The sequence below is a fragment of the Vulpes vulpes genome, chromosome 7 (assembly GCF_048418805.1).
Source record: "Vulpes vulpes isolate BD-2025 chromosome 7, VulVul3, whole genome shotgun sequence".
Lineage (NCBI taxonomy): Eukaryota > Metazoa > Chordata > Mammalia > Carnivora > Canidae > Vulpes > Vulpes vulpes.
Window position 1 is genome coordinate 47,298,814 of NC_132786.1, and position 18,583 is coordinate 47,317,396.

An 18,583-nucleotide genomic window follows, 5' to 3' on the forward strand; every position below is an offset into this window, starting at 1 on the left:
AAGTCATCCTATATATATAATTAATTAGCTTCAGAATCATAAAATGTTGCATATCCTAAAAATAAGGTGTGAAAGGGCAGCAGGTGTAGTCGGAGGCCAGGTTTCAGGGGCAGTGAGAGCATGAGGGGGGTCAGAAGCTAGTGAATCGGCGAAGGCAAGTCTGGGGGTTCTGAGGCCTGCCAGGTTGATGTGCTTCAGGAGACTGTCTGAGGAGCTGGTCAGAGATGGAAAGGGAACAAATGTAAATAGGAACGAGGAGATAAATATATGCAATAGTACTTCGTGCTGTGGTGTGAGTGACCGCTGCGACAACAGCTGGAGATGGGATTGGAAAGAACGAGGGCAAGGCCAATTCATTGGAGCAACAGTTTCCCCAATTTCCCTTTTAAGATAATTACAGTGTTTCTAGAGAAGAGAGAAGTTTTTGCTCAAGGGTTATCGGGATTGTCGGGAAATGGGGATGCAGGAGATTAAGGATGCCTGGTTCTGTTTCTCTAATTTGGAAAAGAAAAAAAAAAAGGAAGAGAAAAAGAAAAGGCAGTTTCCCTTTAGTATTTTTGGAAGTTTTTTTTTTTTTTTAATATTTTATTTATTTATTCATGAGAGACACAGAGAGAGAGAGAGGCAGAGACACAGGCAGAGGGAGAAGCAGGCTCCATGCAGGGAGCCCGACCTGGGACTCGATCCGCGGACTCCAGGATCACGCCCTGGGCTGAAGGCAGGCTCTAGACCTCTGAGCCACCTGGGCTGCCCTTTGGAAAGTTTTTATTTGGGGGTTTGCCTTTATATATTTTTAACCGATTATCTTCCCCCCCCCCCCCCATTACCTTTATTCACTGGCCTACGCTCAGTCAACACGTGCCCTGGGCTGTGCCCACCACACTCACGAGACGCCCCCCCCTGAGGCGCAGGCACACTTACGGGAGCTGGAAAATGGGCGCCTCCTTAGACTTGGCCCCCGGGTGCCGCTCCCCCTTAAGGAGGCACTGGAAAGCGGCCGGCACATAATGGTCGGTGCAAGCCCCCAGAGAGGGCGTGCGTCCTTAAATGCTTAAGGCCCGGCTTTGCCTCCCTTGAGGTCCCGGATGTGCCTCCCAAGCTTAAGAATGTGGCATCCCTTTAAGGGAGTTCCTTTTCTTCTTTCTTTTTGTCTTTTCCTGTCTTTTTCCTTTTTTCAACACCTTATAGGAAAACGGTGTGCTGTGTGCTCACTCGTGACCATATTCTCCGCCATTGGCTCTAAATTCTCAGGAAACTTGAGAGCCCCTCCAGTCTGCGGCTGAGCACCTGGTGGCTGCGGACCTGCCAGGCGGGGTGGGGGTCGGGGGTCAAGGGTCGGGGGTGGGGGGGGCAGAAAGCGCCCACCTGCTCTGGTGCTTGGCTGCTGTGGACGCGCAGCGAGGTAGGCCTGTGCGACTGCCCCCAAGTCCGCGGTCCTCGTTTCCGGTCCCAGTGCACGTGGGCGTTCGAGGCCTGAAGGCCCGGGCCATGTCCCGAAGGCTCAGCGCCCAGCGAGGGCAGAACATCCCAGAGGATGCCTGCTGTGAGGAGCACCGGGAGCCGCCGCGGCTGTTCTGTGAGGATGACCAAGCCCTGCTCTGCGGCCGGTGCTTCCGCCCCGAGGAGCACGAGAATCACGTGGTGAACGGAGTGCGGGAGGCTGCAGACCGTTACAGGGTGAGCTTCCGGCGGCCCCGCGGTGAGCCTCCTGCGGCCCGGAGAGCCCGGCCCCGACGGGGTGAGCCTCCTGCAGGCCCCGGAGCGCCCGGATGTCACAGGGTGAGCCTCCTGCAGGCCCGGAGCGCCCGGCCGTCACAGGGTGAGCCTCCTGCAGGCCCGGGAGCACCTGGATGTCACAGGGTGAGCCTCCTGCAGGCCGGGGAGCGCCCAGATGTCACAGGGTGAGCCTCCTGCAGGCCGGGGAGCGCCCGGATATCACAGGGTGAGCCTCCTGCAGCCGGAGCGCCCGGATGTCACAGGGTGAGCCTCCTGCAGGCCCGGGAGCGCCCGGCCGTCACAGGGTGAGCCTCCTGCAGGCCCGGGAGCGCGGGAATGTCACAGGGTGAGCCTCCTGTGGGCCCTGGAGCGCCCGGTCGTCACATGGTCAGCCTCCTGCGGGCCCGAGAGCACTCGGTCGTCGTAGGGTGAGCCTCTTGCAGGCCCTAGAGCTCCCAGCTGTCACAAGGTGAGCTTCTTCTGAATCCCAGAGCTCCAGGCCGTCACAGGGTGAACCTCCTGCAGGCTCAAGAGTGCCTGGCCGTCACAGTGTGGGCATCTTGCGGACCTCAGAGCGCCTGGCCGTCACAGGGTGAGCCTCCTGCGGGCCCCAGAGCGCCCGCCCGTCACAGGGTGAGCCACTTCTGGACTTCAGAGCTCCCAGCCGCCACAGAGCAGCTTCCTGCGGGCTCCGGAGCTCCCAGCCGTCACAGGGCAGCCTCCTGCGGGCCACGGAGCTCCCAGCCGCCACAGGGCTGCCTCCTGCGGGCCCCGGAGCTCCCAGCCGCCACAGGGCAGCCTCCTGCGGGTCCCGGAGCTCCCAGCCGCCACAGGGCAGCCTCCTGCGGGTCCCGGAGCTCCCAGCCGCCACAGGGCAGCCTCCTGCGGGTCCCGGAGCTCCCAGCCGCCACAGGGCAGCCTCCTGCGGGTCCCGGAGCTCCCTGCTGTCACAGGGTGAGCGTCTTGCAGGCCCCGGAATGCCCGGCGGTCACAGGGTGAGTGTCCTGTGGGGCCTGGAGCGCTCGGACCCTGGCTGCCTCCTTTTATTTGCTGATCTGGAGGACAGAGCTTGCCTTTCCCATTCCCATTCCCATTCCCATTCCCATTCCTCCCGACAGTGTCCTATCAGAGAATGTTAAATGAATACCATATTTAGACAAACTACAGAGCAAAGCCGACCTCGGGCTATTGGCCTTTAAAAATCTAAAGTTTGGGGGTCCCTGGGTGGCTCAGCAGTTCAGTGCCTGCCTTTTGCCCAGGAGATCCTGGAGATCGGCCATGGATCCCACATCCGGCTCCCTGTGGGGAGCCTGCTTCTCCCTCTTCCTGTTTCTCTGCCTCTCTCTCTCTCTGTGTCTACCATGAATAAATAGAATTTTTTTTTTAAGATTTTTTTATATAAGAGTTCTTGCTGCCCCTGGGCGGCTCAGTCGGTAAAGCATCATCTCAGGCATGCTCTCAGGCTCCTGGGATCAAGACCTAGGTAGGCCTCCCTGCTCAGTGAGGAATCTGCTTGTCCCTCTGCCTCTTCCTTCTCCTCTGTCTCATGTGTCGGCGCACTCTCTCTCAAATAAGTAAAATCTGAAAAAAAACAAAACAAAAAAAAACTAACTGTTCTAAAGCAATTACTTTACCTGAAATTCTGTGATCTATTTCTCTGCAGAAATTATTCCAGGGGATATTGAACACATTGAAGGAGAAACTTGAAGTAGCGAAAAGCATATTGGCTGACGAACAGGAAAGAATGGTGATGATTCAGGTCAGTGCTTATTTCTAGTCTGAGCAGGGAATTACCTATAACGTTGGGCAGCAAATAACATAAAGTCAGAAGATAAATAACAAAGTAGGGAAAAAAATACTTGAAATCCATAGGTACAAACAGTGTTCCTTTCTTACGAATAAAGAGTTGTTGAAAGTCAATAAGGAAAGACTAGACACTCGATAGAAAAATGATCGGAGAAAGGAGATTTCACAGAAGAGAAAATGCTACTGTCTTTTGAACTATAAAAAGATCCTGAACTTTGCTTATGGTAAGAGAAATACTGATTAACTCTTAAATGTGTGAGATGTCATTTGCAACCCTTGATTGACAGGTAAAAAAGATTGATAACACCATTTATACCAGTGCCACGGGGGAATGAGCATTCTGAGTACCATTGGTGACCACATAAACCCTGAAACCATTTAAAAGGCAGTTTGAGAATTACTATCCAAAATGAGGGCTAGTCATCTGTTACGCCCACATGTCACTTCTGATTTTACACCTTTTCTTCCTATTTAGCTCTATTCTGTGCCGGTATCCCAGCTTCTGGGTCTTCATCTTTTCCATTTTTAAAGAAAGTAAATGGCCACATGAGAATGGTAGAGGAGGAGAATTGACTGGCTTTCCAAGAATTTTTCAACTGATCCTCATTTTTTCAGCCTGAAGCGCCATATATTCAACAGATTTTGGGGTCCCACCATTTGCCAGGAACTATACTAGGTGCAGGGGATTTAGCAACAGGAGAGGAAAAAAAATTCTGCCCTTGTGCAACTGAAGGTGAATAAAACAAGGAAAATTAATGTTATATGGTAAATATTATATATTCTTCAAAAAAAACACAAAAACATGATGGGATGTGCTTTGAAATGAAGTGACCTTGTTCAGAAAGTGGCATTTGAGAAAACTCAAGCTGGTCAGGAATTCAGTTACGCAGCTTTGGGAAGGATCTGGTGTGTACTCAGTTGGGGTTGGAAAGGGTATAGAAGCTGGTAGATGAGGTCAGGAGATAAAGGGGACAATTCATATAGGGCAACTTGAACAGGTTTTTTTGTTTTTGTTTTTGTTTCTAGATTTTATTTATTTATTTATTTGAGGTGAGAGAGCATGAGCTGGGAGGAGGGAGGAGAGGTAGAAGCAGACTCCTTGCCCAGGACCCCGGGATCATGATCTGAGCTGAAGGCAGATGCTTAACCAGCTGAGCCACCCAGGTGCCCCAGGGCAGCTGACTTTATTTATTTATTAAACATTTTTTTCATGACACAGAAATAGAGACATAAGCAGAGGGAAAAGCAGGCTGTCTTTGGGGAGCCCATGTAGCCCCCAAAGGCAGATGCCCAACTACTGCGCCATCCAGGCGTCCCAGGGTAGACTTAAGTGAAATAGAGAAGAAACCTGGGGAAAGTTCTGAACAGGGATAGCTTGGTCGAATTTCCATTTTCACAGAAGCACTCTGGTAGCTGAAGTTAGGACTAGACTATTGAAGAATGAGAACAGAAGTGAGGACACCTGCCAGGGGACTGTTGGAGTAACCAGGGGCAAGGGCACGGTGAAGGTGGGGGTAGTGCGCAGCCTGGGTGGCTCAGAGGTTTAGCTCCGCCTTCAGCCCAGGGCCTGATCTTGGAGACCCAGGATTGAGTTCCATGTCAGGCTCTGTGCATAGAGCCTGCTTCTCCCTCTGCCTGTGTCTCTGCCTCTCTCTCTGTCTTTCATGAATAAATAAATAAAATATTAAAAAAGAAAAAGAAGGTGGGGTAGTGGTAGAGGTGGTATGCAGTGGTCAGGTTCTTGATAAATCTCAATTCCATGGAGTCTCGTGAGATGAAGTATCATTATGCAGGCTACTCCCAACAAACATCTCTAGCTCAGACTACGAAGTGATAAGCTTTCAGTCCATCTTCCTACTCAGCATCTCTCTATCAGTTGTCTTTCACTTGTCTAAATGACTACTCAGAATCTGCATATCCAAGAGCTGCTAATACACTCCCCGCCTGTGGGACCCATCCCTTATTTATTTCCTTTTCTCTGTTTTGGCTACTTCGTTCTTCCAGTTGCTTTGTCTAAAAACCTTGGAGTCACGCTTTCATTCCTGTTTTCTCACACTCTCCATCCAAAGTATCAGCAAAAGCCATTTGCCCCATCTTCTAATTTTCCTTGTCTCCTCCTCTTTGTCACTGTGATCGTAGATTTCTGTGTTTTTTTTTTTTAATATTTTATTTATTTATTCATGAGAGACACAGAGAGAGGCAGGCAGAGGGAGAAGCAGGCTCCATGCAACGTGGGACTCGATCCCAGGTCTCCAGGATCACGCCCTGGGCTGAAGGCTGCGCTAAACCGCTGAGTCACCCGGGCTGCCTGATTTCTCAGTTTTTAAGTCAATTAACATTTCCCCATCTTCATTCATCCTTCTAAGATTATGTTGATGGGTTAGTTGATCTTGACTTGAAACTTTTTTTGTCCTTTGTATTTATTCCTCTTATTTCTTCCCCTGTACCTTATATTTCCTTGTGTTTATATTGGAATTGGAGATGGAAAGTGACCATAAATATTTATCTGTGGGGTTTAACTTGAAGTCTATCATATCTGTGTTTGATGAAGGGAGAAGAGCAGGATTTTAAAGAGATGATTGAGTCTGAATATAGGATAAGGTTCCGGTTGATGGTTGAAGAGGAGATGAATGTCCAGAGCCAGCAAGGGTGCATATTCAACCCCAGCATGAGGGAAGACAATCAGAATCAGCTGATGGAGTTTGCCACGGAGTTGAAGGAGAAGTCCCAGGAAACACTACGGGTGAGATAGGGAAAACTGCCTGCTCACAGTGTTTGGGAAATGAGAGAAAGAAGAACTGAGCATTATGCTGATTCTAGAATGAGACATCCATTGACAACCACACATGCATTGAAAGAATGTATATATTCTCCCAGCCGTTCTATATCTGATCATTGATCTTGTAAGAATAAGGAAATGCTGTAAAATTATTACAGTATAAAGCCCTGGTTTCGAGGTAGTCTTTGAAGCCAGACTGATGAGGTTCCTATGTGGCTTCTGCTATTTTACGAGTATCTATCTGACTACTTTAACTTGTACACGCGTTTAACCTGTGACTTCATTTCCTTAGCTATAAAATGGGGATAACACCCTTAGTTTATAATACTGTTGTGAGGATTGAGTGTGATAATCTACATGAAGCTCTTTAAACAGTGTTTGTATATATTATGTAGTCAATACTATTAGGCATTATTATTAACATTACGATAGCAAGAGATTAAATGCAACCTACATCCATCAGTAAAGGACTCTCAAATCGTATTATGTATTTACAGTGGAATGCTTTTCAGCATTTAGAAAAGATAACAAAGCTTTATGTGTACAGATAAGAAATTGTCTCCGAGAGCATATTTATTAAGAAAAAAAACAAGCTGTGATACCAGCAATAGGGTATAATGTGCATCATTTGTGTTCTTAAAAAACAGCTTTTGTGCTTATATGGAACATCTTTGTACGGATAAAAAACATCAGTGGCTTGATTATTTCTTACTAAGTTATTAAATTATTAGATTCAAATCTTAAGGATATAGGAAACTTTCTTAACAAAATGGCACAGGAAAATAATGTGATCTGTTTTAGTGTCGTTTTAGTGGACTGCATGACACTCCTTCCATGTCAACATAAATATATTGTGTCAAAGAACCAAGTTTCAGTTGAGGTGTCTTAACACGGGGGGTATTGGGCCTTATCTAATCATACGTATTTCTGGAGTGGCAGGCAGCAAAGTGGGTTTAGGAGGTGGTTGAATTAGTGAATAAAAGAAATTACCACTTGTTAAATATTAATAAGGAGATGCTTTTGCAGAGACTGAATGATTTGGGGAAAGAGAACATGAATAAACTGAAGGAGAGTGAAGTCAGGCTTTCTGAACAGATCTGCAGCCTCCAAAGAATCACTGCAGAGCTAGAAAAGAAGTGTGGGGAATACACCCTAGCATTGCTCCAGGTAAGATTCCAGAAATCTTCACTACAGGATTTGAGAAATAAGAAGTGGACAGTATCCATTAGGGATCAGTTCTAGAATAGTCAAGGGTTTTCAAACATACATGGAGGCTGTATAGTTATTTTCCAGGCATCAAAAGCATTATAAATTGTCTAAAATTTTAGTGTAGTGGAGAGCTAATTTAATATGAATTCTTGCCTTGAGGCTATCAATAATGAGTTTGAATTAAGATGTCCCTTGATAGGGTAAAAAATTGGTTAGTCGAATTATGTGTGATACATCAGTACAGTAGAATATTTGCAACCAGGAAAAAAGAATGAAGCAACTCCATAGTGGTAAAAGTTATTTTCAGGATCTTTAGTTAAAGTAAAGCATGCAGAACTGCTTTTTGTTTGGTTTTGGTGAATATGTGTCTATGTATAGACATATGCTCGTTAATATTCACAGACTGCCTTTGGCAAAATAAACATGAAGATTAGAACACAAACATTGAGCGGTAACCTTGGAAAAACAAGGGTGAGATTTATTTGTATAGTATTGCATATTTTAAGCCTTATAACATGCATTACCTTCCAACAAGTAAATTATTATCTTTTTAAGACTCTATCCATCTCCCCCTGCCGCTGTGCTCATGTTTATAAAGTGAGGGCTCTTATTTTAGAAGCACTTACACATAAATCATTAGGTTCTCTACTAGGGCCAGACATACTACCAGACAGGTAAGGTAGGTGTGATTCAGTTATGCTCAGCTTCTGACCTAGCACCATCCACCATCCCCAGTTTATTAGCAGGCTTCTTCACCTCCTCAACTCTTGTTACCCACAACATAAAAAGCAAGTAAAGGGGCAGAGTTTGATTGATGACCATTCTGGGTAAGATGGCTGAGGTGAGGTATGGACAATATGTCCCTTGGGAAATGCAAATCAAAACCACAGTGAGATAGATCCTCTCAACTGTTAAAATGGCTATCAGCAATAAGAGACGGTGGGTGCTGCTAAAGATGTGTTGTGAAGGGAGCACTTGATACCAAGTACCAAGGGATTCCTACTTGGTAAGAATATAGATTGGTCCGACCCCTACGGAAAGTGATATAGAGATACCTCAAAAAATTAAAAATAGATTTACCATATGATCCAGCAATTCCGCTTCTGGGCATATGCTCAAAGGAAACAAAAACAGGATTTCAGAGAGATGCACTCCCAATTTTGAAAATAACCCAAATGCCCATTAACAGAATGAATGGAAAAATGTAGTATATATACACAGTAGAATATTTTTCAGCTATGAGAAAGGAAAATATCCTCCCATTTGTGACAACATGGGTAGACCTTGAGCAACTATGCTTTAAGCAAGATAAGTCAGAAAGACAGCTGTTACTTATATGTGGAGTCTAAAAAAGTTGAACCTGTTTAAAAAAAACGGAAGTCAAGTGGTACTTAATGGGGTAGGGGTGGAGGGGCATTGGTAACATAATGGTGTTTCTGGGTAAAAACTTACAATGAATAGTAGTAAACCATAGAGATGTAATGCATGGTGTAAGGGATATATCAAATGATATAGTATTATGATTGTATGATATGATAGATATTGCCATGTCAGCAATCATTATAATATACAAGTGTCTCAGAATAACATACTATACACCTTAAACTTAATAGCACATGTCAAATTTATACAATAAAAGAAGGAAAAAAAGACATCCAGATTAAATATAAAAGTTGCCAACATATCATCGGATTCATCAGGTGTCAGATTCCATATTAAATGACTATGTAGTCCATGACTATAATAAAATGAAAAAAAAAACAGACATTTCCTTTGGGAATACAACAATGATTTCAACCATTTTTCTGACTTCTATTCAGTGTTAAAATCTGATATCTGAGAATTAGCACCACAAAGCTGGGGAAATTACATACAAATCAAGTTTCATTATTAGAAGATAGTTTTCAGGAGCACAGCTCGGAAGAGGTGTGCCTTGAATAGTGTAACCTTATCTCTTTTTCATCCTGTAGAATGCGAGATACTCTGTGGAAAGGTAAGTTTTCCTTTTGGAAACATTGGGATGGGATTTAGGGTTTGATAATGTGAGCATACGGGAATACAGATGTTGGCCTAAGTGAGGATCAGGAGGTCATGTAATGACATCCATCCTCTGAATGTGGGGGCACAGGGTCTGCACAGGTAACTGAGATTGTCCTTTCTTTAATAGGAGCGAGTCACTACTGCTTCAGTGTCTGGAGCCTGCCCAAATCACAGACCTGAGTTTATGCCAAGTGACAGGAATGAGTGGAATGCTCAAAGTTCTCCAAAGTAAGTTGACACACATTCATGATTACAAGGCATTTGATTTTGTATTTGAGAACCAAGTGAACATCCTACCATAAATAGAAATAGATTCCAGAGAACTTAAGGATTTAAAAAGACTGGAGAGTTTAATATACTATACACATTGGATAACTATCAAGAAAATAATTGTACGATCTTTTGTTGAAAGGCTTCCTTTGCATATCCTTTCCCACTTTCCCAAGCCTGAAATGTGATCCCAAGCAGAGTCTAATAGGGAAAAAAAAAAATTCTAGGGAAAAAATGTTGGCGCCTGGGTGGCTCAGTCAGTCAAGCATCCAACTCTTGATTTTTGACTCAGGTCATGATCTCAGGATGCTAGGATGAGTCTGTGTTGAGCTCTGTGCTCAGCAGGGAGTTGGCTTGAGGATTCTCTCTCTCCCTCTTCCTCTGCACACCGCCTCCCCCACATGATCGTGCTCTGTCTCTCTGTCTCTCTCTCTCTGTCTCAAATAAGTAAATAAATCTTTTAAAAAATGGCAGCATGTATAATGAAAGGCTTCCTACCCCATAGTTCTGCCTTTTCTGGAATGTCCTGTCACTGGATCCATACAGTGTGTGGCCTTTTGTGTCTGGCTTTTTCCATGTAGCCTAAAGCATTTGAGGCACATCCAGGTTTGTTGTGTGTATCAGTAGTTTATTCCTTTTGTTGCTGTGTGGTACTCCATTGTATGAATATACCACAGTTTATTCTTTTGCAATTCCAAGGCCACTTGAGTGTTTCCAAATTTATGCTGTAAATAAATTTGCAGTCTTATGGACATGACTTCATTTCTTTTGGTTGCATATATAGGAAAGAGATTATAAAATTTGTTTTCCAAACTGGCTGTGTCATTTTGCATTCCCACTGGTAATGCGTCAGATTCAGTTGCTCTGCAACCCTGATGGTTAGTGATGTTGAACATCTTTTCACGTGTCCGTTGGCCATCTGTATGTCTGATTTGGAGAATGTCTGTTCTTGTCTTTGGCCCATTTTTTAATTGGATTTTTTGGGTTTTGGGTGTTGAGTTGTATCAGTTTATGTATTTTGGATCCTAACCCTTTATCATATTTGTCATTTGTAAATATCTTCTCCCATTCAGTAGGTTGTCTTTTATTTTGTTGATTGTTTCTTTCACCGTGCAGAAACATTTTATTCTTGATAATAGTCCCAGTAGTTTATTTTTGCTTTTCTTTCCTTCGCCTCAGGAGACCTATCTAGAAAATATTGCTATGGCCAATGGCAGAGAAATTGCTGCCTCTGTTCCCTACTAGGATTTTTATGGTTTCTTCTCTCACATTTAGGTCTTTGATCTGTTTTGAGTTTTTTTTTTATATAGTGTAAGAAGGTGGTCCAGTTTCATTCTTTTGCATGTAGCTGTTGAATTTTCCCAAAACTGTTGAAGATTCTGTCTTTATCCCATTGCATATTCTTTTCTGCTTTGTGGAAGATTAACTGGCCATATAATTCTGGGTTTATTTCTGGGTTTTCTATTCTGTTCCATTGATCTATGTGTCTGTTTTTGTGCCAGTACCATACTGTTTTGATTACTATAGCTTTGTAATATAACTTGAAGCCTGGAATTGTGATACCTCCAGTTCTGTTTTTCTTTTTCAAGATTGCTTTAGCCATTTGGGGTCTTTTGTGGTTCCATACAAATTTTAGGTTTGATTGTTCTAGTTTTTTGAAAAATGCAATTGGTATTTTAAAAGAGGTTGCTTGGAGTAGTATATATATTTTAACAACATTTGTTCATCCAATTCATGAGCATGGCATATTTTTCCATTTCCTTGTGTCATCTTCAATTTCTTTGAACTGTGATTCCTATTTTCATTTACCTAATATTGTCTTTTGAAGATGTTTGCATTTTTTATATCCTAACAAATCCTTTACTACCCAAACAAAGATTTTTCTTCTAGAAGTTTTGGTTTTTACATTTAGGTCTGTTACACTTTTGGAATTATATATGACTCAAAATCTGGTGCATCTCCCCACCCCTGCCTTTTTTGTACATGTGTATATCCAGTTGTTCCAGCATAATTTGGCAAAAACACTGTTCTTCATTGAATTTACTTGTTAACACTTTTGTTGAAAATCAGTTGGCATGTACAAGTCAGGTCTACATTGACTCTAATAGGTCCATTGATCATTGTGTTTATCCTGTTGCTAGTACCACACTGGCTTGAATTTTACTCATAGGAAGTCGTAAAATTGGCATGAGAGTTCTCCAAATTTGTTCTTTTAAAAATAATTTTGGAAAAAAAAAAACAAAAAAAAAATAAATAAAAAAAATAAAAATAATTTTGGTGAGGGACACCTGAGTGGCTCAGCAGTTGAGCACCTACCTTTGGCCCAGGGTGTGATCCTGGAATCCCGGGATTGAGTCCCACATCTGGCCCCTGCATGGAGCCTGCTTCTCTCTTTGCCTGTGTCTCTGCCTCTCTCTCTTGTGTCTCTCATGAATAAGTAAATAAAATCTTAAAAAAATAATAATTTTGGCTAAAATAAGCTTATTGGCTCCTGTAAGAAAATTGGAGACTTCAACTGGCATTGCATTACATGTATAGATTAATTTGGGATAAAATGATATATTTTTTAGGTCTTTGATCTCACTTATCAGTGTTTTGAACTTTTCAGCAAACCCATATTGGGCATACTAGATGGATACCTAAGTATTTTATTTTTTTTTAGTGCTAATATCCATTTCTAATTAAAATTGTATTCATTTCTAGTTTATTGCTAGTATATAAAGATCTAGTGGCTTTTTTATAGATGCTTTGGGATTTTCTACAAAGATACTCAGGTAATCTATTAATACAGGCAGTTTTATTTCTTTCCAATATGTAAGCCTTTTCTACATATTTCTCACCTTGTACTGGTTGTAGGACTTCTAATGTTGAATAGAAGCAGTGAGAAACATTTGTCTCATTCTTGATCTTAGAGTACAAGAAAGCATTAAGTCTTTCACCTTGAACTTTGATGTTGGCTATAGGTTTTTTATAGTTGCCTTCCATCAAGTTAAGGAAGTTCTTCTATTCCTGGTTTGTTAAAACTTTTTATCATGAACAGATGTTGAATATTAGATGATATTTCTGTATCTACCAAAATATTCATAATTTTTCCTTATGTATTTATATGGTAAAATATATTTTTTCTTATGTTGGCCCAGCCTTGCATTCCCAGAATAAACTCTTAGTAATGATGTTTTATCCATTTTACATATTACTGGGTTCAGTGTGCTAATACTGTAAGAATTTTTGCATTTATGTTTTTAAAGATTTTTTTAATATGTATTTATTAATAGAGGCACAGAGACAGAGAGGCAGAGACACAGGCAGAGGGAGAAGCAGGCATCACGCAGGGAGCCTGACGTGGGACTTGATCCCAGGTCTCCAGGATCAGGCCCTGGGCTGAAGGCGGCAGTAAACCACTGAGCCACTGGGGCATTTATGTTAGTTAATGAGGCATTGATATGTAGCTTTCTTTTAATCATCCACAGACACTTTAATTTTATTTTCATTTCTAGATAATCTGTTCTTTGTCAAATCCATTTGGTCTTGCTTTTTTAGCTTCTTATATCCTATAGACATTTTTTTAAATTTATTTTTTATTGGTGTTCAATTTGCAACATATTTTTTAAGCTTTCTTTTTCCTTAAAACATGTATGCAAAAATTATTTTAGCTCTGTGCCTAGTAATTCCAATATCTAAAGTTATTCAGATTTATTTCTGCTAGTGTCACTCAATGGTGCCTTCTCACTCTGGGTGGGGGTTTGATTTTTTAACAGCAAGCTTCACTTTTTTCCTTGGATATTCTTTTTAGAAATTGAGTCCAAGAATGAATCTATGCATTATTCCAGAGAAAATTTGCATTTGTTTCTGCCAATCTTCTGGAAATACTAAAAGCCTGGGACAACTCAAATTTAAATTTCAGTGCTTATGGCTTTTAAGACCACCCTAATAATGATAAGAATTGGGCTTGAAGTCCAGAAATTGAAGTTCATTTGGCAACAAAACTTGCCGCTGGATTAGATATTAAAGTGGGAAATAAGAGACTACTCTGGGCTTTATGGTTTAGCAACTGAAGAAATTAAGCATGCTATTAACTGATGTAGAAACCAGAAAGGGGTAGTTTGGAAGTTCCATTTTGGACATAGTATGTGTGAAATGCCTGTGTTATTTCTAACTGGTATTTGGTAGCATCTTTTTGAAGTAAGCCTTAAATATATAGAAGGTATTGAAAACTGAGGCGAGGCGAAGTCACCTAGGGAGAAAGGAGTACAAGTTGTAAAAAGGAAGAGCCAGTCTTAAGCCCTGAGAAATCACAATATTTAATGGTTGAGGAGAAAGAGAGAAGAGAAGGAACAGTTTGAGATATGAAGGCAACTGTCACTTTCATTCAAGTGTAAGAAATCACTTTGAGCTTCCTTGTTCTCAGCTTGATTTTTTTTTTTTTTCTGGAGGATTCCCACAGGTTTTTCCAGCCTCTACTAATATGTTCTTTTGATTTACCCAATATCAAGAGCCTGCTGGCAACAATTTCTAGGCATCTGTATCATACTCTGGTGATATTTAAGGTGAGAGCATTTCAGTCCCAGGGAAAAGCCAGGAATCCCAGGGAATCAAGGCCAGTCACAGGGAAAAGCCTGCTCTGTTAGGAGATTTTAATAAATCTTTAGGGGAACAAAGCCTGGAGTTCAGGCTTGGAGATCTTTATGGGGAGTAGAGCTGGCTCCCAGCTGGTACATGATGAGGACTGGATACTGTTTTTACAGCCTGCCAAAGTTCCTATCTGGTCTGACAGGTACTTACAAACCTTTGTGTAGTTCGTTACTCTTCCTCCTCAGATTGCATCTCCTTCCATTCTCTTATCCACCTTTTCTTCTGTGATGTCCAGTTCTTGAAACAAAGCTCAGAAGTTCCCTTTCCTGAACTAGTAGATAGCCTCTTCCTTTTCTGTGCCTGTGACTTGTACCCATTCGTTGGCATGCCTCTTCATGTTAGAAATCCTCAGTCTTTGGTGGTGGCATGGATGACTTATTGAATGCAACTGAGTTTCTCTCTCCCTGCAGGAGCTGTCACTTTGGATCCTAATACAGCTCATCCCTGTCTGGTCTTATCTGAGGATCGGAGAAGTATATGTCTCAGGAATGTTCAGCAGGATGTGCCTGACGGCCCCGGGAGGTTCATCTTCGAGGCCACCGTGTTGGGGGTGGAGAGCTTCACTTCAGGGAGGCACTACTGGGAGGTAGATGTGGAAAAGGCAACCAGGTGGCTGTTGGGGATATCTGAAGACTCTGGCAGTGGACACAGTGACCTACCCACTGCTGCCAGAGATAAAGTCTTACTCATAGGTTCTATGATGGGAACTAATTACACGTTCTGGGTCTTTCCCCCTCTGAAGAGGGTCTCCTTGAGGGGAGAGCAGATGCACAAAGTTGGAATCTTCCTAGACTGCAAGTATGGACAGTTATCCTTCTATGATGTAACAGATAGATCTCTCATTTATAATTTCTCCTCTCTTACCTTCCGGGGAGCTGTCAGACCCATATTTTCTCTTTGTATCCCAACTGGAGGCACAAATTCTGACTCACTCAGTATTTGCTGTCCTCATGTTGCATCTTGTGATGTTACTGTTAGCCCACAGGCTTCCTCAGCATGAAATCTAAGACTACTAGGGGCCAGGAAGTGAAGAGCTTGACTTTGTAAAAGGATCTATATAAAGTAATCCAATAAAAGTTTCTAACACTTGATTGAGTTGGAATACAGTTCATTACCCCAGAGCTTTTACATTCAAGAGGCTTTCAACACCTATTTAGTGAAAGAGGTTACATTGAAACTGAGTCATGAATGATAATAATGGAAAGACCCTACACTAATTTGAACAATAAATGCATATGCAGCATAAAATTGGGAGCTTACAAAAGTAATATAGTCTGGAAGTTCTAGCACTAAGTTAAGGACTCTTGCAATTTCTGAAAACATGATTAAATATAATCAAGACTAGGTTTGAGGATATCCTCTCAGTGACATATGAAATGAAGACATCTTATGACTGATCCTAATACTGATGGTGTCAAGACTTCCTAATATCATTCCAGAGAACTTCATTTCCCTGGGTAGTCTAGCTGGGTGGGGAGGAGGTGTCACAGAAAATACGAATATTTTAAAATTATTTTTTTCAACGTATTCTACTCCTGTCTTACAAGGAAAATTAGATTTCTTAAAAGAAGCCTGATAATTCAATGCTTTGATATAAGCAGTATGTGTATTGTACTTTCTCTCATCTTTCTCTGTTTGATGATCCACTGAAAAGTTTTTTCCTGCCGCCTTGCTTGGGTGGTTCTACAATGCTGAGAAGATGACAATGTTTAAAGAGGGACTTTTATGTAAAAGATTTATCCTACTTTATTTCCCTTAATATTTTTAACAACCTCTAAGTATATATTAATCTTATTCCTCATGTAGAAGTAGACACAGGTGATTTAATGTTCCTAAAGTCACTCAGCTATTAGTGTTCAGTAAGTAACCAGGATAAGGAATTAAGTCTGGATCATGGAATCAGAAAGCCAGCTCTGTCTCAGGTCCTGTTTCTTACACAGTAGGTTCCTTTGTGTGATAAGGTAGGTCGGTGGTCTCATTCAATTTTCCTAAAAATTGCAAGCTGGTTTCTACAGGAAGTGGTGGAAACATTTATATTTGTTTCTATAGATATATATATTTTTTATATTTATTAGAGTATGAAGGTACCTGGGTGGCTCAGTTGGTTAAACATCTGCCTTAGGCTCAGGTCCTGATCCCAGGATCCTGGGATGGATCCCCATATTGGGCTCCCTGCTCAGGGACCCTGCTTCTCCCTCCTCTGCAGCTCCCCCTGATTGTGCTCTTTCTTTCTTTCTCAAGTAAATAAATAAAATCTTAAAAACAAACAAACAAACAAAAAAACAAGTCGGGGAGGAGCAGAGGAACATGGATGAGCAGACTATGCTGAGTGTAGGGCCAGGAGTGGGATTCGATCCCACAACCTGAGCTGAAATCAAAAGTCTAAAATAAGAATCGGAGGCTCAACCATCTGAGACACCCAGGTACCCCTGGAACTGATTTTTAATTGACTATTTAGAATTTTCAAAATTTGCTTTTACTGCATCATATGGATAATTTGTGTGTGGGTAAAGATGTAAGTTTAGAAAAAAATATTTGCACATCTTCACAGCAAATCACAAGAAGCCTTGGGGAAAAATAGCCCTGATCTGAGAAGTAGGGGGTTAGGTTAGGTGAGTGAATTGTAAGTAAAACAATTATTGGAAACACTGAGATTAAGGACTTGGAGTAGTTGCTCTCAAGCCTCTTTACAATTTCCTGAGTGAAATGATGCATCATGTAGGCAAATGTGAGAATTAATGTCTCTGATTCTAAGTCTCTACTGTCATCTTGCTTCAAATTTCTCCTGCTTCTGCAACTTAACTGTTAAGAACTATTTCAAAAACTTAGAAACCAGGAGAATACAGTATGTCCTTTCAGTGCTGCTCTGGGACATCAACAAGCACAAAAACATTATTTAAATTCTCTAGAAAAATGTATCTGCATTTGACTTTGGTACTTACCATTAGACGAGAACCCAGATACCGAAGTTTAGGACTTCATTTATTTATTTTAGTAATCTCTCCACTCAAGATGGGCCTTGAGCTCACTACCCCAAGATCAAGAATCATGCTCCTAGGGCAGCCCGGGTGGCTCAGTGTTTTAGTGCTACCTTCAGCCCAGGGCCTGATCCTGGAGACCCAGGATCGAGTCCCACGTCAGGCTCCCTGCATGGAGCCTGCTTCTCTGTCTGCCTGTCTCTCTCTCTCTGTCTCTCTCTCTCTGTCTCTCTCTCTCTCTGTGTGTGTCTCTCATGAATAAATAAATAAAATCTTAAAAAAAAAAAAAAGCTCCTCTGAACCAGCCAGGTACCCCTGAACTTAGATGTTATATGAGGATTTGTCTGGTAGGAAAACGACCCCCTGGTTTTATTGCCCTGTAGAATACTAACCAGTTTTGTATCTAACCTAAACAATCTTACTTTAATATCCTTTTCGTAGTTTTGATGATCTGTAAATTGCTTCTCATTCCTCTTGGAACCAACTTTTTCTGATTCCCTAACAAATTGCTGAGTTGAACAAAATTTTGACCTGTTTCTGTGTATATTTGTATGAGAATCATGTGATTAAGCCTTTGAAAGAACAGCTTTGACACAGCCTACTGACCCTCTGAACAGAGATGCCCCAAGCACCCTTGCAGCCACAAGGACTTTGCACGTGCAAAACTCTATACTTTAGTCACACTGCTCCATCCCCATTTTTTGCAAACTCTGGCTCATTCTTCACATCTTAGTATAAGTGTTACTCTTAAAGGAGCCTTCCTTAGCATCCTTAACAAGAATGAATCCTGGGGCATCCCTTGTACCAGGTTCTTGTTATGGAAAGCCCAGTTGCAATTTTTATATTTGGGCAATTCTTCGATTGCCTTCCCCACGAGACTGTAAACTCCTTGAGAGTAAGAACTATGTCCGTTTCTGTTCATCCTTCTAATATTCTGGTGGTAAATACCCCTGAGCATGTAAATTCTCAAATATATACTGAAAGAGAGGAGGAATAAAGCACTGAGTAGTATGGTAGCTTGTGGGCCTGTTGGGTGATGCCAGAATGTCAGAGTCCCGGAGTGGAGAGATGTACCTGTGTCAAAACTAAAAAATGAGTAAAGAATATTCATATGAAGTGACTTAGTTGGCTGGGGCAGCCATAATAAGTACCA

The 18,583-nt window shown here is 42.1% G+C and overlaps 1 protein-coding gene across 1 annotated transcript; it reads left to right on the forward strand.

Annotated features, from left to right (window-relative positions):
* The first annotated feature begins 1,077 nt into the window (after positions 1 to 1,077).
* Positions 1,078 to 15,540, forward strand: TRIML2 (tripartite motif family like 2). The gene is made up of 7 exons (XM_072762642.1): positions 1,078 to 1,677; positions 3,380 to 3,475; positions 6,074 to 6,265; positions 7,328 to 7,468; positions 9,481 to 9,503; positions 9,678 to 9,778; positions 14,863 to 15,540. Exons 1-7 carry the CDS (start codon positions 1,489 to 1,491, stop codon positions 15,450 to 15,452), a joined length of 1,332 nt encoding a protein of 443 aa, XP_072618743.1. The 5' UTR covers positions 1,078 to 1,488; the 3' UTR covers positions 15,453 to 15,540.
* Positions 15,541 to 18,583: the final 3,043 nt, after the last annotated feature.

What these genes read in the sequence shown, in the direction of transcription:
- TRIML2 (XM_072762642.1), top strand. Translation starts at nt 1,489, where the DNA reads ATGTCCCGAAGGCTCAGCGCCCAGCGAGGGCAGAACATCCCAGAGGAT. An exon ending in AGGCTGCAGACCGTTACAGG is followed by an intron (nt 1,678 to 3,379) that starts GTGAGCTTCCGG and finishes ATTTCTCTGCAG; the next exon opens with AAATTATTCCAGGGGATATT. An exon ending in AAAGAATGGTGATGATTCAG is followed by an intron (nt 3,476 to 6,073) that starts GTCAGTGCTTAT and finishes TGTTTGATGAAG; the next exon opens with GGAGAAGAGCAGGATTTTAA.